This window comes from Babylonia areolata, chromosome 9, assembly GCF_041734735.1.
Source record: "Babylonia areolata isolate BAREFJ2019XMU chromosome 9, ASM4173473v1, whole genome shotgun sequence".
Lineage (NCBI taxonomy): Eukaryota > Metazoa > Mollusca > Gastropoda > Neogastropoda > Buccinidae > Babylonia > Babylonia areolata.
The window spans coordinates 5,480,878-5,508,120 of NC_134884.1; the positions used below are offsets into that span (position 1 = coordinate 5,480,878).

At 40.4% G+C, this 27,243-nt stretch overlaps 1 protein-coding gene across 1 annotated transcript in view; it reads left to right on the forward strand.

Moving 5' to 3' along the window:
* The window catches only part of LOC143286024 (uncharacterized), a 40,773-nt gene extending 24,062 nt beyond the window's left edge, over positions 1-16,711 (forward strand). Inside the window, exons 2-8 of the mRNA XM_076593535.1 lie at positions 5,391-5,474; positions 6,207-6,413; positions 7,878-8,015; positions 9,197-9,257; positions 11,143-11,210; positions 13,659-13,756; positions 15,841-16,711. Coding sequence (XP_076449650.1) covers positions 5,391-5,474; positions 6,207-6,413; positions 7,878-8,015; positions 9,197-9,257; positions 11,143-11,210; positions 13,659-13,756; positions 15,841-15,964 — 780 coding nt within the window. The 3' untranslated portion in view covers positions 15,965-16,711. The remainder of the gene's footprint in view (positions 1-5,390; positions 5,475-6,206; positions 6,414-7,877; positions 8,016-9,196; positions 9,258-11,142; positions 11,211-13,658; positions 13,757-15,840) is intronic.
* Positions 16,712-27,243: the final 10,532 nt, after the last annotated feature.

A 27,243-nucleotide genomic window follows, 5' to 3' on the forward strand; every position in this document is an offset into this window, starting at 1 on the left:
AGGGATGGGGGAAGAGGGATGGGGGAAGAGGGGATGGGGGAAGAGGGGTGGGGGAAGAGGGATGGGGGAGAGGAGATGGGGGAAGAGGGGTGGGGGAAGAGGGATGGGGGAGAGGAGATGGGGGAAGAGGGATGGGGGAATAGGAGATGGGGGAATAGGGATGGGGGAAGAGGGGTGGGGAAGAGGAGATGGGGGAAGAGGGGTGGGGGGAATAGGAGATGGGGGAATAGGGATGGGGGAAGAGGGGTGGGGAAGAGGAGATGGGGGAAGAGGGATGGGGGAAGAGGAGATGGGGGAATAGGGGTGGGGGGAGAGGAGATGGGGGAATAGGGATGGGGGAATAGGGGTGGGGGAAGAGGGATAGGGGAACAGGGATTGGGGAACAGGGATGGGGGAACATGGATGGGGGAAGAGGAGATGGGTAATCCAGCAGCTCATTTACAGACTATTTTTTCTTTCTTCTTTTGGATGGGTAGCCAACATCGACTTGTCGATGAATCCGCTGCTACACAAATGAAGTGACTTCATTTTAAACACAGTATATACGAACTAAATTTTTTTTCTTATAAAGTATGGGGTCATTTTCCTCTTAAGAGAGAAAGAGAGCGACTGAGAGAGAGAGAGAGACACAGACAGACAGAGAGAGAGAGAACTCGAACTCGAACTCGAACAGTAACACGTACTCGAACAGAACACGATTGTTTACTGACGGTAAAAGGTTAATTAACAAGTTACACGTTTTTGGGGGGGTGTTTTTTTTCAACATGCCCTTACACTCACATAAATCGTTAAAAAATTAAATTTAAATTTAAATAAAAACACGTGGAAAATAAAATCGCTATGAGAGAGAAAAATAAGTGTCGATTTCAAGTGGTCACAATCTCTGCAACAGCAACAGGCTGTAACTACTATAAAGCGACTAGAGAGAGAGTTGGACAGTACAAGGCCGTCTTCTCTGAAGACCTTGTACTGTACAGCTCTCCCTAGAGTTTGTTCTTACCACCGACCGCTCTCAACAGCGTCACACGTTTCCACTGGACATCAGTTTCCTCTGCTGCATTCTCTTACTTCATCCCCAGCACAGTCAGTTGCAGTCAGTTGATCATGTGATATCGATCGTCTCTGGTCTACTAGGTCAGGCTCGAATCCGTTTATACTGAATAGCTCGTTTATACATTTCTACTTTTATTCAAGTGCCGGATACCGCACTGAAGTTTTCCGCATCATAAAATCGTTATAATTTTCCCTGTACTGACTTTGGCTTATGAGCAAGGCCAGAACCGAAAGCGCAGTGCTGTATATATATATATATATATATATATATATATATATATATATATATATATATAGTGTGTGTGTGTGTGTATACAGAGAGAGAGAGAGAGATCAAAGCTGAAGATAGAAATATACAGAGAGAGAGAGAGAGCAGCGGTGCTGTAGATAGAGAGATATATATATATATATATATATATATATATATATATATACAGAGAGAGAGACAGTGAGAGACAGACAGAGAGAGAGGGAGAGAGAGAGAGAGCAGTGCTGTAGATATATATATATATAGAGAGAGAGAGAGATCAGTGCTGTAGAGAGAGAGAGAGAGCAAGAGAGCAGTGCTGTATATATATATATATATATATATACAGACAGACAGAGACAGAGAGAGAGATGGATAATTTCTACTTCTCGATCGACTGATTCTTCTTCGATCTTCTTGATTATATCAGTCTTATTTCTTAGTTCTGCCAACGGCTCTGCATGGATGGGATTAGGTATATGTCTGCTTAGCTCAACTGCGTCACTGAGTCAGTGCGACCAATAGGCGGCATAGGAACTCGTTTAGCCAAAACAAATAATTATTTAATTGTCAACGCCGGGCTGAAAATAATAGTAAAAGAAAAGGAAGGACAAAATCTGAAAGACCATATATATATATATATATATATATATATATATATATATATATATATATATGTAACAGGGTGAAATTGTTCTCTTTGCCCCGCAGAAAAAGAGAGAGAGAGAAAGAGAGAGAAAGAGAGTGCATGTTTATGACCCGTGTTAGCTTTAGCATCATAACTTCACGTGCAAAATAATAATCATGTAGGGTGGATGTGCTGCATCTTGATATGTTTTTACGAAGTGAGTTCTCCTACCCTTTCCTTGTAGAACCAATATCATCAGTTCTCAGCTTTAAAAGAGAACAGGCAACAGCAGTGTGTGTGCGGGCCTCTGTCAACCTGATAGGGTGAGTGAAATATATCATACTTTACAGTAAGCATTTCTAGCATTGAGAAATTGATACCAAAATGTAAATGCTATTTGTATTTCCTTATTGATATTATTCTGTCAGTTTACTTTGAGTTTAGATGTTATGCATTTGAACGGATTTGCAATTATTTCGAATAACCGAGTTAACTGAAATGTAACCTCAACTTACGTTTTGAAATTTCTAGGATTTATATATATCTCTTTAAGAATTTAGACAATTTCGAATCGGGAAGCAATTGCTCATTTCAATTAATGGGATAGTTTAGTCTTATCACACGTTTGTAACAATTGTAGATTCATGTGAAATATTTGGTAAAGTGATGTTTGGAGTGAATGAGTGAATGAACTTAGACATTACTGTACGCTTGCTTACGAGGACTTTGTTGTTTTGTCCACAGGGTAATCAATCACTTACTTACTTATTTATTTCCCTCCTTTCACGAGGACAGTCCCTTGCCCTTTAACCCCCCCGCTCTCCTGTTCCCTTTACCCAAGTCCCGATATGTTCCCCGTCTTGTCCTCAATAAAGCCTTGAAGAAAACTGGTGCTGACGTGGTGAGAGAACCCTGCCCAACCGGCTACATATATATATATATATATATATATATATATATACACACATATATATACAACGACGAAGAGGAAGGTGAAAACAACAAAATTAACATACACCCATTCAAATCACCCAGCATTCACCGAAAACTGAAACTGAAGGAAAAAAAATACTGTATAAAGTATCCGAATCCGCACCCTCACCAACAGACTACAACTGTTGCCCCCCTCTTTCATCCAAGGCTGGTCAACTGAGATTTAAAAAAAAAAAAAAATGTTTACAGGATTATATCTTTGGGCTGGCCAAGTCACTCTCTGTCCTTTCCTTGCCACAGACTCCCGCCAAACCCCCGCCTTGCCCACATCTCATGCAAGTTAACCCGTGACGTACACAGGTACAGGTACAGGTACAGAATTTGGGACTTTTTTTTTTTTTTTTTTTTTTTTTTTGTAAGCCTTTTTGGCTTTTCAACGCCCCTTCTTAATATAGAAATAGTTTAGGGTTGCGTACATGCGTATGAATTTTTTTAAATGTTCATTCATCAAAATCGAATACACCTGGCATGAATTTCACGTGCAAAGCCAAAACCCATTGGAAAAGGCTTTGTTATTGTTGCAGCTGTTGTTGTTGTTGCTGCTTCCGTTGTTGTTGCTTCTGCTGCTGTTGTTTTCCACTGATAACTCTTTTCTGAAAAGTTACCTGTATTCCAGAAAGCTAACCGTGGCTCTGACCAAAGCACATGCACATGAAGGTTATGCCCCTTCTCTATATGTCGTTAAAGAGATAACGAAATATCTTCATATCTTCTTCTTTTTTTAAACCAACCTGATGTGTACAAAGATTGTCATTGAGGAATATTGTACGAATCATCCATTATTTAGTTTTTACAAAGGTCTTATATATTACGAAAAGGGCAACAACAACAAAAACCCTAAATTTTGTTATGTCGTAAAATTAGATTCATTTATGTTACCAGTTGCAGACGATCAACGATTTTAAACATGTTGATCAGAATCTTTTATTTCGTGAGTAATTTGGAATGCTAAAAGTGTCTGTTTAAATGTAAGGTAAACTTCATGAATTGTAAGTAGTCTGATCATCGATTTTCTCATCACTGTTCGACTGCCAACAGAACGCAGGCAGCAGGACTGTCAATGAATATGATTCCAATGAATCTGTTTTCGGTTGGAACAAAATTGATATTTTTAAATGTATATATATATATAATATAAATAAATAAATAAATAAAATAACTCACATATGATAGTAACGGGGTTGTACGAACACATATATATTTCGTCTTCAGTTGTTGTTTTTTTTTCTCGTATGAATCCTACACGGTGATGATCATTCAAGCAATGTTGACAATTAGTAACTCACTTGGTTCATGTTGAGACAAAGTTGCCTTCACTTCATCATTTTGTTTGGAAGGCTTGGCTTTATCGAGTGTTACTGTTAGTGTTGATGTATGGATACCTACAGTATTAATGTATTTTGCTGGTGATCAGAATAAACCCCTGTGGATGGTAAGCTACACTTGAAGTTTGCAATATATCCCTTTTTTGTCAACAACAATTATTAATGTTGTGTTCATCACTTCATGACTTTGAAGATATTTTTATTTTGAAAATGAATGCTAGTTTATTATTTGCAAATCATGTGATGAGAGTCTTTACTTTCAGTTTCCGTCTCTCTTTTTTCCTTGAGAAGGAAGATGTAGATGCCTATATTGATTACTTCATCATTGTTCATGTCATATTGATTGCATATGTATGTTATACAATAAGTTTCTGGTAATAGACTCCTTCGCCCACCACAGACAATGTAACTGGCACAAATGAAAGCATGCTCTGTTCCAGAAACTGTTTGATTTACACACACACACACACACACACACATATATATATATATATATATATATATATATATATATGTGTGTGTGTGTGTGTGTGTGTGTGTGTGTGCATTTATATATATATATATATATATATATATATGTGTGTGTGTGTGTGTGTGTGTGTTTTAAATATATGTGTGTGTGTGTGTGTTTATTGCAAGAGTGATCATTCTAAAGACTATGTGATGTTGGAACAAACAACCATCATATGTTTATATTCCCAAATTGGACAAGGACTGAGTGAGGCACTAATGTGGGTGTACATTATCAATCAGTTTGCAGTCATTGAGACTAGGATAAGGAACTAGATTTGGCTGCTAACTGAAACACTCTTGGTGTTATAGTGTGAGAGAGTAGAGCAGAGTGATATGACTAAGAACAGATTTATCATACCATGGCTGTGTGTGCATTTGCATATGAAATTTATGAAAATATTTATGAATATGTGTCAGTATGACTGCATGTTGATTGTTGAATGAATCATTGTATATGTGTGTGTAACTTAGTGTAACTAAATGTGTACATGTGTGGAATAGTACAAAATATAGGCATACACTAAAATCTATGACAGTTTTCTTCATCTGCAGTTAAATAAAACAGTCAGGATCGTCAGTCTGTTTCAACAGCTTGACATTCAATGTTACCTGGGTTTTTTGTTTTGTGCAGGTTGTGTTTCTTATTTCAACGGACTCTGCATCCACACATTGCGACAGGAGACGGTCTCGTCTGGTCAGCAAAGTTGTGAATGAGGTTGGTTTTGTTTTTGTCATTGTTGATATTATTGTATCCAGTCATTTGCCTGTAAGAGTGAAATTAGTATTTTATAACAACCATTATAAGTCACTAATTGAATTTACTGATAGGATGCATTTGTGTGTGAGAGAGAGGGGGGATCAGGAGAGGGGGGGGTGGAGTTGGAAAGGTATGATGGAGAGGAGATGTGAATGGAAGAGGTGAGGAGGAGGTTATAATGGACAAGGAGAGTGGGCAGGGGTCTGGCATTTTGGATTCCAGAGCAGCTGCACAAAAAAAGTTCAAACCTCGCTTATTGCGTGAAACCACTTTTCACTGATCGTGAGGCCCCCTCCATTTAATCATTTCACTTTCATTTTGTGTTTTGATTTTGAGATGCATTTCAAAATTTCAAATCTGCTTTTTTTTTTTTAATCTGTGCCTGTGATTATTCTGAGTGTATTCCTTCCACAGTATCTCCACAACCCTTCTATGTTTTCAATGTCATCCTATGTCCCGACCTTCTGTACACCATCCACATTCATGCTGTTTTTCTGTGTTCTGTATTCTGTATCCTTGTCTTTAGATTGCAGTTTTTCAAAGATAAAAACTTACTCCACACTCAGTGATATTTTTTTATATTCCACCAAGGATTGTATGATAACATTTGGTAAAAGAAAAGTGAAAAATTATGCCATGTTCTGTGTAATTGTTTCTTCTCTGTATGATACAACTTAATTGTTTCCACAGAAACTGTTGCCAGCCTTCAAGGCCCTGAACACGGAGCTATCCAGTGAGTGCCTGTTTTCCCCGACACGCAGCTATTATCACGTTCAGGAGAGCCACAAGTCCATAGAGGATGCCTCCAGGTGGTACTGCCACTTCTGCGGCAAAGCCTTCTACACAGAAGATTTCTTGGACCAGCACTTCAACAACAGGCATGCTGACCAGCTGCAGGTAGGTGACTTAACTTGTACAAGTTAACTCGTACCATGATTATTCCGCTTTGGACCAGGTACAAGTATTCGCATACCAACACACTATTCTGATTTCATTTATTCTTGCTTGGTACAGTTGACATTCTAACCTGAACCGTTTACCGATTCCGGAAGTATGATTAAAAGAAGCTTTATTCAGCTGATTAAATCAACAATTCTCCATTGATTTTCACCATTTTGATGAACCACCCTGTTTTTTTTTTTCCTGCAATGGTCTCATGTAGTGCTGGTCTAGAGGAGTTGTAGTAGGCATTTAGCTGTGGGGTAGAATGAGGTAAAGAACTTGTATTAAAAAAAAAATATAGGGGTCAGCTTTTTTTTTTTTTTTTTTTTTTTTTTTTTTTTTTTTTAAGATGCAAACCAGATCGACAGATGGATGGACAGACAGAAAACATGCCCGTGATGTTTATGTATTTGTGCTTGACAGTGAAAAAGAGACCGGCTTTAAGAGTGACTTGTGTCTGATAATGATGCATGTCCTGACGTATCGACATTCTAGAAACAGACAGAATGACACGTAATCATGATCTTGATGTTTGGCTCCAGTTCTGTACCACATTCACAAAGACCAGAAGACCAAAGATTTCCTTTCAATATAATATTTTAAACACTGGTTTGTACTGTGTCCATTTTTAGTGTTTTATGCTGAGAGATAGGCTCAATTGAATGCGGAGCCAACTCTTTGAAGGGTGTTTCCATTCCCTGTCAAAATTGTTGTGAAGGATACAAAATGTGTGGTTCCATTAAATTTGTTGTTGTTGTTGTTGTTTTCTTGTTTTGATTTTGGTTTGTTTGTTTTTGGTTTATTTTCCATTTTGGATTTATTTTGCATTGAGGAAGTTGTTTGGGGTTTTTAAAGTTTACGGTGCGCAAAGGTGAATTTATACATCCAAGTTCTGTATATCATTACCAGTGTGTGTGCACCCACAATTTGTTTTCTTTCTTTAGATCTTATTTCACTTATTCTTGCTTTCTGATCTGGTGATTGGAACTGAAAACATCATCGATGCATAAGCTACCATACCCAGTGGAATAGTAGATTTTTTTGTGAATTGTGGTTTTTTGTACACAACATTGAAAACCGTGTTGTCACTTTGTGTATTTAAAAGTTTACATCTGGAAGAAATTTTTGTTTGAAATATTCAAAACTGTCAAATGGTGAATATAAAAGAAGAGCATTTTTAACCAGGCATAAATTATCTGTATAAATATCACTGATTAAGGTGAATTTGGGTAGTTCATGGAAATGAGCTGATTTTGCTTTCTTTCATAATGTTGAGGTTAAGAATGCTATCTTCTGTAATATATTCCAATCAGTTTAAAGTGTGTATGTGTACGTTTGTTTATGTGCGTGTGTGTTTGCGTGAAAAGAAAAGAGTTCATTTCAGTTTGTGAAAATAATCATGTGCGGTTTACTTTACAGGAAGAAAACGCTCTGTGCCTGGCTGATGTGTGTGAAGTGTTTCGCTGTGACGTTGTCGGTCATGATATCGTTCCTGACTTCTGGGACTTTGCTCTGTGTTTGGAAGACGACATGAAGAGCTTGCATCATAAATGTAGTGTAAGTGAACTGTGCTCTTGATGTATATATATGTTCATCATAACTATACTTAGCCTAGAGGAATGAGCGAGCAAATTTGGATGGCAGAAATAGCATTTTAGTTTGGAAGGAAGATGGCAGAAATGTCACAGTGTCTGTGAGGGTCTGGTTTCAAACCCTGGTCTCACTCTTTCATCCAGGTTTGGCTGGAAAATCAAACTTGAGCATCTAGTCGTTCGGATGAGATAATAAACAGAATTCCCACATGCAGCACGCATTTGTTTTGTGCATTGTAAAAGAATCCATGGCAACTTAAGGGTTGTCTTCTGGAAAATACTGCACAAGAACTCTCCTCTGATAGGTACACAAATATATATCATTTGCATATATTTAGTGCCTGACTGGCATGTTGGTTTATGCTGCCATCAGACGTCTGCCTCACAGATGTGGCGTAGCACATTTGCATTTGTCGGAACGCAATGATGCTTCCTTGAGTAAATGAAACTGAAACTTTACAATGATTTAATATTTGTCCACTGGGTTTATTTCACTTACATTTTGACACGTTTAAATCGCTGTTCCTTACCTCCTCAGATCCCCGATTCCTATTTCCACACCCCCTAACAAAGCCCTTTCTCCTCTGTCTAACACTGTCAATGATGTCTGACACTGTCAATAAGATCTGAACCTGAAAGGACGTCTCATCTGCTGTGGTAATGTGAATATTGAGATGAAAGAAAAATATCATTACTTATAAATGCTTTTAATGTTATTTTGCTGTTTTCATTTGCAAGGGAGGGGTGGAGACAGATAAAAAAATACAATAAGGAAATGAACAAAACATATATATATATATATATAGATAGATAGATAGACAGATAGATAACTTCAGAATTATTGTCACTATTCTTTACTTGAAACATTCGGTATTGCATTGATGTTTGGGTATTATGCTTACTGTAGAACTCAAACAAAACTATATTCTACATTTATGTTGAAATGTGGCAGTGTGTCGTGGTTTTGTAATAAGAGTGACAACTTTCTGTAACTAAAAGGATTTTGTAGTGTCTCCCTTTATTACAAGCACCCTTGCATAAGACCCATTGTAGTTTGAAATGCAAGAGCCGTGTACAGCTGGTATTTTCTTCTTTATTTTATTCAAATAATCAGCAGTCTGTGATGGATTTTGGTGACTTTTGCAGTTGATGGTTGATTCCTGTATTCCCTCAGATCTGACGGAAAATGAGACTCGCTGGTTAACAAGTGAGGAGTTTCTGAACGTTTTTTGTATTCTTCACACTTATCATTTATCTGTTGGCTTTACTACCTCCCCCTCCCCCTGACACCCCTTTCTCTCTCTCTCCCTCGCCCCCCTCTCTCTCTCTGTTTGATGTTATAAAATCTTTTTTTTTCTCTCTTTTTATTTAATTCAATTAACTCACTCCGGACGATGGAACGCTGTAGCGTTCCTGATGCAAGGTAGCGTTCTGGATGATGGAACACTATAGTGGTTTCGACAGTTAAAATTTTATTATCTTGTGGTAGCATAAAAGCAGCTACACTGGGCATTGCAAACGTGTCAAGGGTCGAATGGAAAGTTTCTTCATGAGGTTCCGTATCTATACACTCGCTGGCCAGCCATTGACCTTGGTACCCCACATGACAAGCTAATCTGCATACGTATCGAAAATGGCGTCGCAGGCAATACAGGTGGAAATTTTTGGAGCAAACTAGATCATGACAGCAGCTTTTTACTGCTGCTGAATGATTGAAATGCTTCAAACTGAAGGTTTCAACATCGACGAGGATGATGAAGACGTTGAATATAGTATCTGCAGTGAAGAAAGCTACCAGCTTCTGAGGACTGTGAAGAGAGGGAGGGGGGTGGGTATACACATGACATGAGGAGAGGGGTCAGTGGGTCAAGTACAGCGTGTTTCATTTAGTTACTTTGTGTTTTGTATTTTTTGTGATTTTTTTTCCTAACCCTAACAAATGGGTCGTCTGCAGGGGAAAGCAAGGGAGAAAACTATTCGTCCGGAGTGAGTTGATGTGCAGTTGCCTGTGTTTAGGCTGCTTTGGCTGTATTGTTTGAAAAGCTTCCACTTGGTTTCACAGCTTTAAGCAGTCCTGTATCCATTGCCATATATTTGCAGAGGTGCCAGTCAGTATAGACCCCTCTTTTTTTTTTTCTTTTTTTTTTTACAGAAAAAAGCAAAAAACTAAACTGAATGGAAAAAACAACTTTGCTTTGATGAAAAATAAGTTCTGTGATCTTAATTTATGTGATCAACATTTTGGCTGTCCATTGAATGTTAGCATGTTTCTTTAATGATCAGAGCATTTTTGAATAGAATCCCCAACCAGGGTTGAATTTTCAGGCATGTTGAAAAGAAAAGCACTGCACAAAGGAGTCCGAAAAACCGAGAAATAATATATGAGAAAAAGAAAGCAAAGTTTGGTGTCAGGACTTCGTAGTTGGAAAATGTGTCCTTGTATTGTATTGCAATTTGTATTGCAGTTTGTATTGTAATTTGTAATTGTATTTTTTGTAACAGTAAATTATTTCTCTGTGTGAAACTCAGGCTGCTCTTGCCAGGGAAAACAGGTCTTGCCACAATGTAGTGCCACCTTTTTTCTTCTTTTTTTTCTTTTTTTTAATTTGTTTTTCTTTTTTTTGTGTGTTTTACTGTTTGAGTGGATTTTCTACAGACTTCAGCCAGTGACAAACCTTTTTTGGCCGTGGGTTGCTCACATGTGCTGAGTGCTTGCTGTACACAGGACCTCCATTTATCGTCTGATCTAGAGACTGGCCCCCCCAGACTCAAGGTCTGGTAAAAATCCTGGTCTTGAACGGACGTCTGCTTGCTTCTTAATCAGGCGCATTACCACTTGACAGTCTGTCACATCAGGAGCATATTTTTTTCATTGTCAAGAGTGCTAATAAATGGATTTAGTACATCAGTGTTGTTGCACTGATACAGTTTGACCATGACTGGCAAATGATGAGTATGTTAATGTTTAGTTTTTCTTCTTCAGTTTTGTTTAAAGTAATATTGAGCACGTAAAAAAAAGTATTTGCCCATGTATTTTGGGGTTTTTTGTTGATATTATTCTAAAAAAAAAAAATGGTTGGTTGGTTTTTCAGATATTACAACACAGGAGCTGTGTTCCTACTTGACTTGTGCCAAATACTGGGATATACCTTTTCCATCGGTAAGCTTGTTTTTCATGTGTGTGTTATCATATTGTCGTTCTGTTTTTTAATATAAGTAGCTATGTAAGCTAGTTCGGTCATGATGGGTTTTTTTTTTAATTAGCTTATTTGATGGCATAATTTTCCATAGCTAATATTTTTTTAAGCAAAAAGGCATGGGATATCAGAATCAAATGTATCTAAACAGGTAATATAAGTTTATTTGGCATCAGAATGAACTGTCTCTTTGACAGAAAACTGTTAGAATCAAGTATAGCATTTCCATGTTTGCGAAGAATCTGTAATATGTTTGGATGAATCAATGTGCTGGAGATAGCCTCCTTCTCATTTCTCCGGTCGAAGGGAGCCAACTGTTTTGATGTTCCATGCTTTGTTGGGTACAAAAAGGTGTTTTTCCAACCAACTTTTCCCTCGTTCATTCATTTCAAATGAAGAGAGAAGGCAGTGACATGACTGATTCATGGTTGCTGGTGTCGGTAAAATGATTCAGAAGGAAGGTAAAGATGTTGATAACAGGGAATGAAGATATTTAGGAGAGTTTTATAAATAAAGGGGATGCTGTTACAGTTGGTTTGATTCTGGTTATATGCTTGTATTTTGAAAATGGGGACTGTTTTTAGTTCCTTTGTACTAGTCTGTACATGTCTGAATTTTAAGGAATGAAGATCAATATAGAAAAGTTTCAGTCTCAAGGTTTGCGTTGCCTTTTTTTCTTTTTTCTTTTTTTCTTTCTTTCTTTCTTTCCTTTGAAAAAGAAAGGGAGAAAACCCATCCTCCTGATTGAATCAAAGGCCTTTGGAGTTGGACATTATATTGAAGTTGACAGGACTGGAATTAGGAAAAGCATACCAAATGGCACAGAGATTGGTCCTGAACACAGAAGCTGATCTCAGTCCCAATATCAAGAGAGAGAAAAAAAGTCAGACACACTCTTGAAGTGATGCAGAAAGATGACAGGTGCAGTGGCAGAACTGTCAGAGTGCTGCATTTGCATCAGAGTTTCCTTCGTTCACTCCCCAGTTTCGTCGATTTTTCTATCTCCCAGGTCAGCGTAAGTACAGACCTGCTTGTGCCTGAATCCCCTTCATGTGTATACGCAGGCAGAATATCAAGTACTCACAAGATCCTGTAATCCATGTCCGCTATTCGGTGGGTTATGGGAACACACAAAAATACCCAGCAAGCATCAGCCATGACAGATTCATCATTAAGTTGATGTTGGTCGTGTAAAAGAAGAAAGAAGAAGACCCTTTGTAGTCTAAGGGAAGCTTTGGTTCCATGACACAGTGTGGGGAATACCCAGAGAGTGTTGTGTGGCTGGGTCTTCAGCTTAAGATTTTCTGTTGTCATTTTTGACTCACTTGTGTAAACAAAGTGAGTCTATGTTTTAACCCGGTGTTCAGTTGCCTGTGTGTGTGTGTCTGTGTGTATGTGGTAAACTTTAACATTGACATTTTCTCTGCAAATACTTTGTCAGTTGACACCAAAGTAGGCATAAAAATAGGAAAAATTCAGTTCTTTCCAGTCATCTTGTTTAAAACAATATTGCACCTCTGGGATGGGCACACAAAAAAAAAATAATGAAGCCTAATTATATGCAAACTGCATTTACTGTTATATTTATATTTTTTGTATTCTCTAAACTTGGCACATTGATCTGATATTCTGACCCAACAACAAGAGCAGTCATTATTATCACTTTTTGTTCAAACAGGAACTTCTTTTGCTAAGCATGGAAGTTTTATTTATTTGCAAACGTTTTTGGTGCAGATAGTAAAGAAGGGAAATTACTCTGTAATTAATGCTAGGGGTTTTTTTGGGGGGTGAGGGGGGGGTGGGGGGGGGTTGTTTTTTTTGCTTCCCCATCAACTGCACCATTTCAGTGGCGTTATTCCCAAGCCGCTCATTCCAAGTCCCCCATACACAGCCACACCCGGGTTCGTCTGCCACAGTCCCAGTGCCAGTAGTCCACAGGGAACCATTGATGTCAGGTTGCCAGGAGGCCACACACCAGAGGAGACCCTGCACTGCTGCTGAGTCACCTTGCTGGTGTTCGTTGTGCCTGTTCCGATTTAACTTACTTAGGACACCACCTTCTGAGCCCCATGCTGACGACAATAATGGCTTAGTCGCATAGCCAGACTGAGGGATATGATTTTCTTCTTCATCAGCACTATCAGGGTATGTGGATGAGAGGATCAGGAAACAGTATGCATTTTTTGGGTTTTTTTTATAGATATATGAGACTCAGTGTATTAGTTATAAGCATTATCAAGAAATTGTATTCTTGGTTTAGCAAATTTCTGAACTATTCCAGTTTATTGTTTTTGTTGGTCTTTTTTGTTTTTTTGTTGTTTTTTTTTTGTTTTTTGTTTTTTTACAGGATCAGGAAACAGTATCCATTGTTGAACAGATTTGTGAACTGACAAAACTGATGTTTGTTTCAGACTGATATGAGCGGAACAACAGGGTTGTACATTGTATTGACAGTGATGATCATTTTGGGTCTCATGGTCTATTACTGTCTTTTCTTTGCTTACTACTAGTGAGTATTACAGCTTCTTTCTTTTCTTGTTTCTCTGTGTGTGTATGTGTTTGTTTGTATCCATTGTGTGTGTGTGTGGGGGGGGGGTGTATGTTTTTGTTTTTTTCTGTGGCTGGCTGATTTTTGTTTGGGATGTTTGTGTGTGTGTGTGTGTGTCACATGAAGGGGAATAAATCCAGTATGATTTTCAGAACATGGTTGTATTCATTGCCATCATCCAGTACGTGTGTGTGTGTGTATGTATATATATATGACAGTAGAAAGGCCAAGGAAATAAAAGACAAGTTCTGTTATCAGTTGGCAGATATGTGCATGCTAGGGCCCGTACCTAGTTTATATCCATAAAATTATGAAAGCTCAACAGTTGAAGCTCAGTGTCAGCTGTGTTCACAAGGTTATGGAAACAGTTAAAGACACAGCATGCACCGTCCATGTAAACTGTACATTGTTGCATGGAAGATACTGTCCAAAGATGGCCAGGCACATAAAAGTCATTAAAGAAGACCGTGCAGTCAGTATGCTTGTATGCCAGGTTTTTGGAGCTTTATAACAGCAGTGAAATTTACTTCTTTCTTTCATTATCACAGAATGGATTCTGACAATCATGACGTAATGACCTCTGCAGTTAAAAGTAACAGCCTTTGGATACTCTTGCAGAAGTCTTTTGTCTGCCAACGCCCTAACTTTTATCTGATGTGTGGATTGATTGGGTACTTGGTTTACTTGACAGCTAATGACTGTATTGATTGGGTGCTTGGTTTATTTGACAGCTAATGGCTGTATTGATTGGGTACTTGGTTTACTTGACAGCTAATGACTGTATTGATTGGGTACTTGGTTTACTTGACAGCTAATGACTGTATTGATTGGGTGCTTGGTTTATTTGACAGCTAATGGCTGTATTGATTGGGTACTTGGTTTATTTGACAGCTAATGGCTGTATTGATTGGGTACTTGGTTTATTTGACAGCTAATGGCTGTATTGATTGGGTACTTGGTTTATTTGACAGCTGATGACTGGATTGATTGGGCACTTGGTTTTACTTGGAAGCTAATGAGTGGGTTGATTGGGCATTTAGTTTACTTAGTGGCTCATGACTGTATTCATTGGGCATTTGGTTTACTTGGTAGCTAATGAGTGGATAGATTGGGCACTTGGTTGCCTGGTAGCTGATGTGTGGATTGATTGGGCACTTGGTTTGCCTGGTAGCTAATGAATGAATTGATTGGGCACTTGGTTTGCTGGTAGCTAATGAGTGGATTGATTGGGCACTTGGTTTACTTGGTAGCTAATGAATGGATTGGCTGGGCATTTGGTTTACTTGGTAGCTAATGAATGGATTGGCTGGGCATTTGGTTTACTTGATAGCTAATGAATGGATTGATTGGGCACTTGGTTTACTTGGTAGCTGATGAGTGGATTGATTGTGCACTGGGTTTACTTGGTAGCTAATAAATGGATTGATTTGGCACTTGGTTTACTTGATAGCTAATGAGTGGATTGATTGGGCACTTGGTTTACTTGATAGCTAATAAGTGGATTGATTGGGCACTTGGTTTACTTGGTAGCTAATGAGTGGATTAATTGAACTCTTGGTTTACCTGGTAGATAATGAGTAGATTGATTGGGCACTTGGTTTACTTGGTAATTAATGATTGGATTGATTGGGAATTTCTATACTTTGTAGCTAATGAATGACTTGATTGGGCACATGGTTTATTTTCTAGCTAATGAATGGATTGATTTGGCACTTGGTTTACGTAGTGGCTCATGAATGGATCGATTGGGCACTTGGTTTACTTGGTAGCTAATGAGTGGATTGATTGGGCATTTGGTTTACTTGATAGCTAATGAGTGGATTGATTGGGCATTTGGTTTACTTGGTAGCTGAGTGGATGCATTGGACGCATGACAACTTGGTACCTAACAAATCGTGTGCTCCTACACATTGCCTGCTCAAAATCCTTTTCTTTTTTTTTTTTTTTTGTTTTTTTTTTGTTTGTTTTTTGTTTGTTTTTTTTGTTTTTGTTTTTTAGTTTGTGATTTTTCAACCAGAAAACATGATGTTGGTTTTCTTTTTCAGCACGGATGCCTTTGCAGACGCTGTGGTGTATGACCCTGCACCACGTATCAAACACGAGATCTCACCCTTCCAGCCAGACATCCGCCATCGTCCCCGACCGGTGCGAGTGGCGCCACCTCCCTGACCTATGACCTTACACTGTGCAGTGCCCTGTGTGAAGACTGCTGGAAAAGAGAAGGGCAGACAATGACAGATGGTGAAGAGTAATGAGTGTCGACTGTCTGTGTACGTGGGCAGAGTAGAATGGAGAAAGTACTTCAGATCTGCAAGGAGATGTTTGTGTGTACCACGTGAGCATGTCTTTGAATGATTGTGTGTGAGCGTGTGTGTGTGTGTGTGGAAAATTTAAATTGTCATTGCACTTTTTTTTTTTTCTTTTAATTCCTTGATCAAAACAACTGTACATGTTTTATTGTGAGAGAGTGATGTGTTTGTTTGGGTTGTGTTTGTTGTAACGGGAGAGGAGTCACTCAGGACTGCAAATCCTGCCATTTGGTTAGTCATGAGGAGATATAACTTTGAATGGGTGTGTTTTGTCTTCGAGGTTACAATGAGCAAATAATTGTATTGAAAGACATTTGTCTCTTGCCTGTCCATTACCGAACAGAATTTAACACAAAGAAATCAGTCGTGACAAAGGAGTAATAGAAAAGAGTAATACAATGCACTGCAGTGTACAGTGAAATACAGTACAGTGCAATACAAATCTGTGCTGCATATTTAGCACAACGAATAATTCCTTTTGTTGACATTTTGAAGAGAATCACTGCTGCAATAGCTTGTTCAGGGCATGGGTTATTTTTGTTTCCTTGCATTTCACAGTGACAGGAAACATAATCCTGATTTTGTCTGAAACAGTCACATTAACCTTTCCCGTACGTTGTGGGTGTGAAATCACCCGGACAAGTGTTTTTGCTCTGTAACTCAAGTAATATTGAAGCCACTTCCACATAATTTCATGACTTTGTCCATAATATAGTTTACTACATATCCACTGAAAATTATTTTCTTTTATACATAAACAAAGAAGTTATTAATCAATTAATGTCCCAGTACGTCGTGGGTGTGACGACACCCATACTCCCAAAGAATAAACCTTGCACGCCGTACGTCGTGGGTGTGGAGCCACCCATGCAAAGCTTGCTCGCCACGCGTTGTCAACGTGACGTCACTTGGGCTCGCTACAGAGAAAGATCAGAGTGACCTTGTCTTTTGTTGATCGTATCCCGGTTCAAGTCTGCGGTAAGTTTTACTCTAAAGTTGTAACTAATTTCAGAAAACAATATTTATTGCACTAGATATCTTCAACAATATTGAATGAACTGTTTTTCTTGTAGAGAATGATCGGGAGCAACTGATTGATAGCTTTTTATCTAGTTGGAAATATCAGCACTGGCTAGGGATAGCCTTGACCGAAAGAGGATGGGCGTGTAGCCGCTAAAAAAAAAAAAAAAACCAACAACAAAAACAACACACACACACACACACACACACACACACACAAAACAAAAACAAAAACAAAAAAAACGTTTTTTGTAAGTAACAACACTCTCTTCTCACGGGCAAAACTTATTCACAATGCGCCTGGTCAAGCACTGGAGTAAATAGCCTACACGCACAAGTGGAAACTGCGCATGCAAGTCTGCTGAAGAAAAGTCAAATTTGCTTTACAGACTTACTTGACTTATTCCTCTTGATTCCTTGGGGAACATAGGGCCGCAACAACACTCCTCCAACGCACCCGGCTCTGGCTGGTCTTCTTCAGTTCAGCCCACGTCATTCCGGCCGCCTTTGTCTCTGCCTCAATGCTTCTCCACCAGGTCTGCTTCGGACGGCCAACTTTCCTTTTCCCCTGTGGGTTCCAATCAAGAGCCTGTCTTGTGATGTTTGTTGCAGGCTTGCGTAGTGTATGGCCTATCCATCCCCATTTCCGTTTCTTGATTTCCGTCTCCAGTGGGGCCTGTTTTGTCATGTTCCAAAGTTCTTCATTGGAGACAACCTCTGGCCATCTGATGTTCAGGATGTTTCTTAGACATCTGTTGGTGAATGTCTGAAGCTTGTGGGTGCTGGTCTTTGTCACTCTCCACGTCTCTGAGCCATAGAGTAGAACCGACTTCACGTTGGTGTTAAAAATCCGGATCTTGTTGCGGATTGAGAGGGCTGTCGATCTCCAGATTGGTCGAAGGGTGTTGAAGGCGTGTCTTGCTTTGTTGATACGGCTCTTGATGTCTTCGCCCGTCCCCCCGTCTTTGCTGACAACACTGCCTAAGTAGACAAACTTGTCAACCTCCTTGATGTTCTCTTGGTGTAGTTGCACTGGATCTTGCTTCTTGTTGTTGACCCTCATGACCTCTGTTTTCCCAATGTTGATTTGGAGTCCAGTCTTCTCAGCTTCTTCTGCCACACGACATAGTTTCTCCTGTGCATCTTGCTGCCTGTGGGAGAGAAGACTTATGTCATCTGCGAAGTCTAGGTCCTCCAGCTGTTTAGTGAAAGTCCACTGGATGCCTGTCCTCCGATCTGCTGTAGACTGCCTCATGACCCAGTCAACCACCATCAGGAAAATGGTCGGTGAGAGCAAACAACCCTGACGGACGCCGGTTTGCACACTGAAAGGTTCCGTCAGTTTCCCGTCGTGGATCACTTGACAGGTGGCATCTTCGTACATTTGCTGGATGATGCTTACAAACTTTGGTGGAAATCCATAGTGGTACATCAGTCTCCAGATGACATCTCGGTCGACACTGTCAAAAGCTTTTTGAAAGTCGACAAAGACTGTGTACAGGGGGGTCTGCCACTCCAGGGACTGCTCGATGATGATGCGCATGGTTGCGATGTGATCCATGCACGAGCGATCTTGTCGGAAGCCTGCTTGTTCGTCCCGAAGTGTCTTGTCCAAAGCGTTCTTCAGTCTCTCAAGAATGATTCTGCTCAGTACCTTGCCCGGAATAGACAACAGCATGATTCCCCGCCAGCTGTTGCAGGATGAAAGGTCCCCTTTCTTTGGCAGCTTTACAAGATGTCCTCTTTTCCAGTCTTTTGGCACTCGCTCCTGTTCCCAGATCTTGCAAAGGAGAGGGTGCAGCATCTCAGTTGAAGTCTGGATGTCGGCCTTCAGAGCTTCAGGTGGAATTCCATCTGGGCCGGCTGCCTTTCCTGACTTGAGGGACTTGATGGCCTTGACGATCTCGGTCTTGCTGGGAGGGTTGGTGTTGATGTCGAGGAGCTTGGTAGGTGGCGGGATGTCTGGTGCTGGTCGGTTGAGCGTTTCTTTGAAATGCTCCGCCCATCTTGTTCTCTGCTGTTCTTCGCCAAGGATGGTGTTATCGTCTTTGTCCTTGACGGGCCGGCTTGGGTTGCTGTTTTTCCCGGAGAGTGTCCTGGTGATCTCATACAGGCGCTTCATGTTCCGCTGACCTGCTGCACTCTCAGCTTCTGCTGTCAGTTCCTCGATGTAGGTTCTTTTATCTTTTCTCGCACTTCGCTTTACTTGTCGGTTCGTCTCCCAGTACTGTGCTTGTAGCTCATGTCTCTCGGCTTGATCTTGCGTGCAGTTGATCTGGTCTTTCAAATGCTTCCTCTCAGTGATGAGTGTCCAGGTGTCTTTACAGACAGGTGTGGGTTACTGTGCACCCACGACGTACGGCAAGGTCTTATTTCTTCAGTGAAACCATGGGTGCCTACACACCCACGACGTACAGCGAAGGGTTAGTTCGTACACAGAAACCATGGGTGCCTGCACACCCACGACGTACAGCGAAGGGTTAGTTAGTACACAGAAACCATGGGTGCCTGCACACCCACGACGTACAGCGAGGGGTCATTCCTTCTTAGAAACCATGGGTTTCTGCACACCCACGATGTACGGCGCGCAAAATTTTAGGTGACGTACGGGAAAGGTTAATGGACACAGTGCCCAAGTAGAGGGAATTGAGAAGAGCAGTTAATTCTTTAAACAGTTTTATTCATCTTAAAGAATCACTGCTTTTCTTCCTTTATAACTATGTTTAACATTACATAATGGATGTTTGAGATCCCTGATCAACAGGCGCAATAGCCGAGTGGTTTAAGCGTCAGACTCTCAGTCTCAGGAACCCGGGTTCGAATCTCGGTGACAGTGCCTGGTGGGTAAAGGGTGGAGATTTTTCCGATCTCCCAGGTCAACATATGTGCAGACCTGCTAGTGCCTGAACCCCCTTCATGTGTATACGCAAGCAGAAAATAAAATACAGACGTGAAAGTTCCTGTAATCCATGTCAACATTCGGTGGGTTATGGAAGCAAGAACATACCCAGCATGCACACCCCCGAAAGCTGAGCATGGCTGCATACATGGCGGGGTAAAAACAGTCATACACGCAAAAACCCACTCACGTACATACGAGTGAACGTGGGAGTTGCATCCCACGAACGCAGAAGAAGAAGAAGATGCCTGATCTGTCCATAGGCTCCACATACCACTTAGGCCTTTAGAACTTTCCAGTTGTGATCTGTATTCCAGGGCAAGTGCATGGTTGAAGGCTGTTTTGGTCAGGTCTGTGTGTGTGAATGTGCATGTTACTATTCTTGTGTGTTTGTGTATGTACAAGATGCATGTCTGTTATTTTGCCAGGGCTTTGAATGTGCCTATGTGCATCTGTACTTTCCTGTGGTTTGTTGCATCGAAAAGTGATCTCATGTTCACACACAGAATGGAGAAATTCATGCGCTTGTCAGAAGTGCAGTTTAAAAAAATTCCACAAAAAGAATGGTTACTAAATGTGAAATTACTGAATGTGAAATTTATTGATAATTGTACAAATCATTTAGATTGTAGAATGACACATATGAGCAGTGATAATGTACTTGTTTGTGTCTTTCGATATTTCATAATAACTTGGCACTTAATGCGGAGATCTAACATGAATTTGAAAAATAAGAATAATTAAATTTTTTATGTTCATTTGTTCTAAATGGTTATGGATTTATTATGGCCATGTCCATGATGTAATGTGGATTTGTGCACTTGCAATGTATTGGAAAGTTAATTAATTACGTCAATTTTTTTTTTTTTTTTTTTTTTTTTTTTCTTATTTTTGTTAATAAATCGTTGTACATCAGAAACAATCAATCTAAGTGTACAAAATTCTGAAGTCATTTAGCATTTTTGTCCTTCAGGTATTTGGGTTTACAAGTGGTTTCTGGCAGTTGACTATTGTTTACGATGTTGATGCCCTGCTCTTTTTTTCTTTTTTCTTTTTTTTTTCTTTTTTTTCTTTCACTCTTACCTGACTACACAGAACGACTTCACTCATCTTGAGCCTTCACATGCAGACTGATGTACTAAAACCATCAATCTTTTTTTTTTCCTTTTTTTCAAAACTGGAAATCACTCTCTGGAATTCCAAAGTGAACAGATATATTGTGCACATTGTTACTTGTTTAGTAGCCAAGTATGAGTCAGGGTTGTTGGTTGTTGTTGGGTTTTTTTGTTTGTTTGTTTTTTATTTATCCTCCACTGTATTGACAATTGGCTGCCTGTTTCTTTCAGAATTCAATATAAGATTGTCACTGTTTGTTATAATGTCATCTCAGGCTCTGCTCCTTCTTATCTTCAGGAACTCCTCCAGATCTATATTCCGTCTCGGTCTTTGCACTCCTCCTGTGACACTCACATTTTTTGCATACCAAGCAGGCGAAAGAAACTCCATGGGGAAAGTGCTTTTTCTTTCATTGGACCTGTCATGTGGAACAAACTCCCTTATTCTGTCCGACACGCTCAGCCTTTGTCCACATTCAAATCAGCTCTCAAAACTCACCTTTCCCACAGTTGTTATGATTACTTTTCCCGCCCTGTGTGTCTGTCTGCAATTGTTGGTGGGTGGTGAGAGGAATGGGGCTGTATCAGTATGAATGCCTGGTGTGTGTGTGTGTGTGTGACCTGTTTGTTTCAGTTGATTGTTTTAGTTGTGATGCATATAAGCAAATGAATATTATGAAGTGTATCTGCATCAATGTATGTGTGTGTAATTGTATTTGTAAACGCTCTGGGCTCTCCAGAGATAGGGTGTCCAAATATTCATTATTATTATTATTATTACAGTTCCAGCGGCCAAACAGGTCAGTGCCTGGCCTGGGCTTCTCACCTTGTGGATCTGGTTCCTCCTCCACTTCTTTCCTCAGGAATTGCTTTTGCCGCTACCAGGTACAACAGATGAATGGATAGCACATCACAGTTTCACACAGACAGTCCGTTAGGTCCATGGTTTTAATCTTGGCAGCATGTCGGTGAAATTTGAAGGTGCTGGTTTTTTTTTTGGGGGGGGGGTTGTTTGTTTTTGTGTGTGTGCTTTCTTTTTTCTTTATTTCCATGGTCAGTGCATGTACAGACTTTCAGTGCCTTTATTCCCATTGTAACTTTGTGTATATGCATACATATATACCCCACATCTCACTGAACGCTGATGTGAAAGATAAGATCTTCAGTGATATAAATATATCAATATTTTTAATGTGTGTGTGAGAGTGTTTGTGTATTCTTGAGTCAGAGGATTGCAGATACCACAATTCACATCAGCATTCAGAGAGATGGGCAAATACAAACCAACCTAGCATGCACTGCCCCAGATAAAGGAGTATGGTCACCAAACAGCAGTCACCCATTTAAAAGGCTGCTCTGACGGGCACAAGAGCTGAGTGGTTAAAGCGTTGGACTTCCAATCGGAGGGTCCCGGGTTCGAATCTTGGTGACGGCACCTGGTGGGTAAAGGGTGGAGACTTTTCCAATCTCCCAGGTCTACATATATGCAGACCTGCTTAGTGCCTGAACCCCCTTCGTGTGTATACGCAAATAAAAGATTAAATACGCATGATAAAAATCCTGTAATCCATGTCAACGTTCAGTGGGTTATGGAAACAAGAACACACCCAGCTGGAAGCAGAGTATGGCTGCCTACATGGCAGGGTAAAAACGGTCATGCACATAAAAGCCCGCTCACATACATAGAAGTGAAGGTGGGAGTTGCAGCCCACGAACACAGAAGAAAAGGCTGCTCTCAGTTGAAACAAATGAACTGGAGAACTGTGACCCTGCAATGCTGTGCAGAAAAAGAAAGTATTTACCATCCCAGTTCTCGCCCCTCTTCCCCACACATCCTCGCCACAATGTTATATTTGTATTGACCCTTCCATAGTAATGTTTTATTTCGTATTAACTTACTTGGGATGGCAGGTTTTCTCCCTTGCTTTTCTCCACAAACGGTCCATTTTTAAGGGTTTGGAAAAAAATTACAAAAACATACAAAATACAGAGTAAGAATATGAAACTTTCAGAACTGGTTTATTACGTGTTGGGCTATTTATTAAAAAAAAAAAAAATCAAATTTCTTGTCTTAAGTTTACAGTTTTGCCATTATTCAGAAAATAATGCCAATTTTTCATCCCAAATCACCATACCCATGCTCGTTTTCTGCACTTCATTCACTTTCTTCTTTGTCATCCACCTCTTCAATGTCTGACCCTTCAGTTTTTAGCATTTCAAGTTCTTTGGCATCACTAAAATGTTGCCATCGCTGTCTTGTTCGCTCCGCAACATTTTGAGAAGAATCCGCTTCAGATGCCATTTGGTAACAGGCTGCCACGCAAGCATGCGACCGGTCAGTGACTTTGTCAGCATGTGTGCGAGACAGGCCACACATGACAGGCTGGGCAATCATACCATTTGGTTGTGGAGTGACCCAGAATAGCGCACTCTGCTTGGCTAATCACAAAATCATGTGTACAGCGCGTGATGGATTTTTATTTTTGGAAAATCTAAATGCTATTCCATTCCTTCGTCCGAATCCAAATACATTTTATGTAGAAACGCTCATGCATTCCGTCGTCTGGAGAGAGTTAACCATTCCATAATAATCCTTGTGGTAGGTTTTGTATTGACCCTCTCACGTTGCAGCAAAAGCTGAAACCTGAATGTTTATTTTGTATTAATCATTCCACGATGTGGAAGTAGGATTTCTTTTGACTTTATTTTTGTTGTGATTCCCATACTCCCCCAAGTTTTCAGCAAAGTTTGCCGTTTCCTACAAATCAGAAAAGCATCTCTTTTTCAAACAAAACTCCATGGTATTTTGAGGAATGTGTATGCTTCCCAGTCAGTACATTGACACCCATGGAACTTGCTAACAATTTGTATGAATGGAAAGTATTTTTCTCTGCATGTTTTGTCAGTGTTTTCATGTGAAAGAGACTAAAGTGGACCACGGCATAGGTTTTTCACCAAAAATCATTAAAAAACGTGTTTTCGGATACTTGTATTTGGTCAAATAATATCTCTTCTTTGCATTTCTGTCAACCATTTTGCTCAATTTGACCGATTTCATTGCAAATAAAATCATTTTCTGACATGGGTGTGTGTGAAGTTTGAGCGAATGTGACAAAAAAATCAAAGTTTGCATCGATTTGGACGGCCTGGTGCTCGCGATCTGGTTTGGAAACCCCCACTTGTTTGGTATCAGTGTGAAGGTCATTCACCGGTCTGTCCTCTCATTCCTATTTCCTGTGGAAAATTCCACTCACGGAAACACACGAAGAGCAAATCCGAAGGAACCCGAGAGGCATTTTTGAGGGGTTGTGGCTGAGTCGAGGTTTCTGATTGGCTTGTCAGAGTAAAAAAGTAGCCCATTGGCCCAATCGGTCATGTGACTTTTTCCAAGATGGCGTCTGTTTATTTTCACGATTTCAATCGACACACCAGTTGCCTAAGATTTTGATCGAAATTTTCTATTACAAGTCACGGACAATGCCAAAACACGTTGGAAAGAAGTTTAGGACTGTCTCTGCATTCGGCAAAAGGAAGAAAAAGCGTAAGATTACAACACAAGCTGAAAAAAGCCTGCCGAACAGCGACCGACTTAGCGGTGCCTTCGACATCTACGGGCATCAGTGAAAGCACTCCGCTTCTCAGTTCGAAGAGAAAATTGGACGTTTTCACCAGAAAACATGCGTGAACGGGTGACAGTGACCCCAGTTCAGACGAAGAACTACCATAAAAAAGTGCATCAGTTCATGAAGTACAACTTCGCTCGGGACAGCCACAATTCTCACAGAACATCATCGTTGATGTGTCAACGTTGGACTGCTTGGTGTCGTCAGTTCATTGTGAAAAATGCGAAGCAAAGGTTTGTGGAAATTGATATAATAGTCTACAGATATATAATATTTAATATATATAATATAGTATTCTATTTTATTTCATTTTGTGATTTTTTGTTACGTTTCATAGCAAAAAAAAAAAAAGAAAGAAAGAAAAAAAAAGCCATCCGAATACCTTCTTTTTTGTGAGCCCATTGATTTACTTTTTTTTTTTCAAGTTCTTTGATTTTTGTTTTCAGAGGCAGTTTTTATTTTACTCAAGTATTGAAATACTTTTCCCAGTAATATTTCTGTGGATTTTTACTGAGTCTGACATACTGTTGTGTGTGTGTGTGTGTGTAAAAAACTGTCAGTCTGAGTCTCTTCTCTCTCTCTCTCTCATTCTCTCTCTTGAACCTTCTATTCTCACACATTTGATTTCTTTTCAGGTCTCTGTATTTGAAGATGAGACAAAGAGGATGGGGTCAGCTCTCTCATTCTCTTTCTTGAACCTTCTATTCTCACACATTTGATTTCTTTTCAGGTCTCTGTATTTGAAGATGAGACAAAGAGGATGGGATCAGCTCTCTCTCATTCTCTCTCTTGTACCTTCTATTCTCACACATTTGATTTTTTTTTTCAGGTCTCTGAACTGGAACTTGTGGCTGGGAGCAAAGCAGAGATGTTTGCAGAGAAATCAGATATGCTCAGGGTCAAAACAGCAACCAGAAAATCCTCTGACAGAGCAAAACAAAAGAGGAAAAAAATTGAAACTGTGAGACGTCAGGAACGTGAACATCAACGGGCAGATGAGGGAGAAGTATACGCCCCAGGAGCATTTTGAACAATCAAATAACTGAAAAAACTGTCTCTCACCACTTAGTGATATTGGCCAAGTGCTGTTTTCCTGTGTATTATTTTTTTTAGTGTGTAACTATGGGTTGTAGTTTGTGAGTTCTCAACACAATCTTTGAAGGCGTTTTTCTCAAAAGTTAAATTTCTGCTGCAGGTGCGTCAGTGGCCCACGTGTAACAATTGATACAGTGAAAATATTATCATAAAATTAGGCATACTGATGTAAAAATGTGTGCTGAGTGCAATGAACATAGTTAGAACTCTCTACCTCTAGTAGTTTTTTTCATAGCAAGTGACTAAAGCATAATAACAGGCAGTGGATGCTCTCTCTCTAGATTGGAGCAGTCTGATTGCCTCCACGTTTCCTCCCTTTCCAATTCTGTCCAAGGTGATACGGAAAGACAGATTGGAACACCCGCAGCCGATCCTCATTGCGCCGAAATGGCCAGCCCAGACCTGGTTTCCGGACCTTCAGTCCCTGACACATGTTCCCACCCCTGGAACTTGAAACCAAATCTCATCTGCTGAGGCAGCCTCGCTCGGGCACTCCGCATTCCAATCCTCAACTGCTCCACCAGCACGCATGGCTGCTGTGCGGTCGGAACTGTCAGCATCACCGTTGAAGTCCTCGACCCCTCGGTCGGCCTCTGTGTCGGCTGTGCTGACCCAGGGGTGTGCCTCCTCTGACCTCCTCACCATAGTCACCAGAGCAAGGAGGCAGGGAACGGAGACTTTGAATGACTTTCGCTGGAAGAAATGGTTGCGGTGGTGTACAGCTCAGAGCATTACCCCTACGAACCTTACGAGCATGCAGCTGGCCAACTTTCTGGCTCTCTGCTCCTCGGTTCATCCTGTCTGCTAGTTCTGTGCGAGGGTACAGGTCTGCCTTCTGTACCACAATGCAAACAGCTAGGTGGTTCCGCCTTTGAAGCGGATTGCCTGCTCAGAGAGGTGGCTAGGGGTGCCCCTCTGAAGGAAGCTAGAGACCCCAGAAGAGTGCCCCTCTGGGACTTGTTCCTGGTGCTGGATTTCATTCGAAAACAGCCCTTCCTACCCATTGGGGACTATTCCTTTTGACATCCTCACCCTCAAGACCACTTTCCTTCTGTGGCTGGCCACAGGCAGTCGTAGAAGTGAGCTGCATGGGCTTTGTGGAATGCCACAAGATCTGGCCTTCCACAGAGATGGTTCCATCACTATTCGTTTCCTTCCAGAGTTTCTGGCTAAGAACCAAGACCCTGAGGTTCCTTCCCCCTCTCCGAGGGTCAGACCTTTGTCTGATATTCTTGCCCAAGATGATGAGGATAGGCACCTGTCCTGTTCGGTGTCTCAAATATTATTGGGATAGGTCTCGCCATAGGCGTTCTTCTCAGAGGTGTCTGCTCATCTCCCTCAATGAGAATTACAAGAAAGACATCGCTGCAGGCACCATTTCCCACCA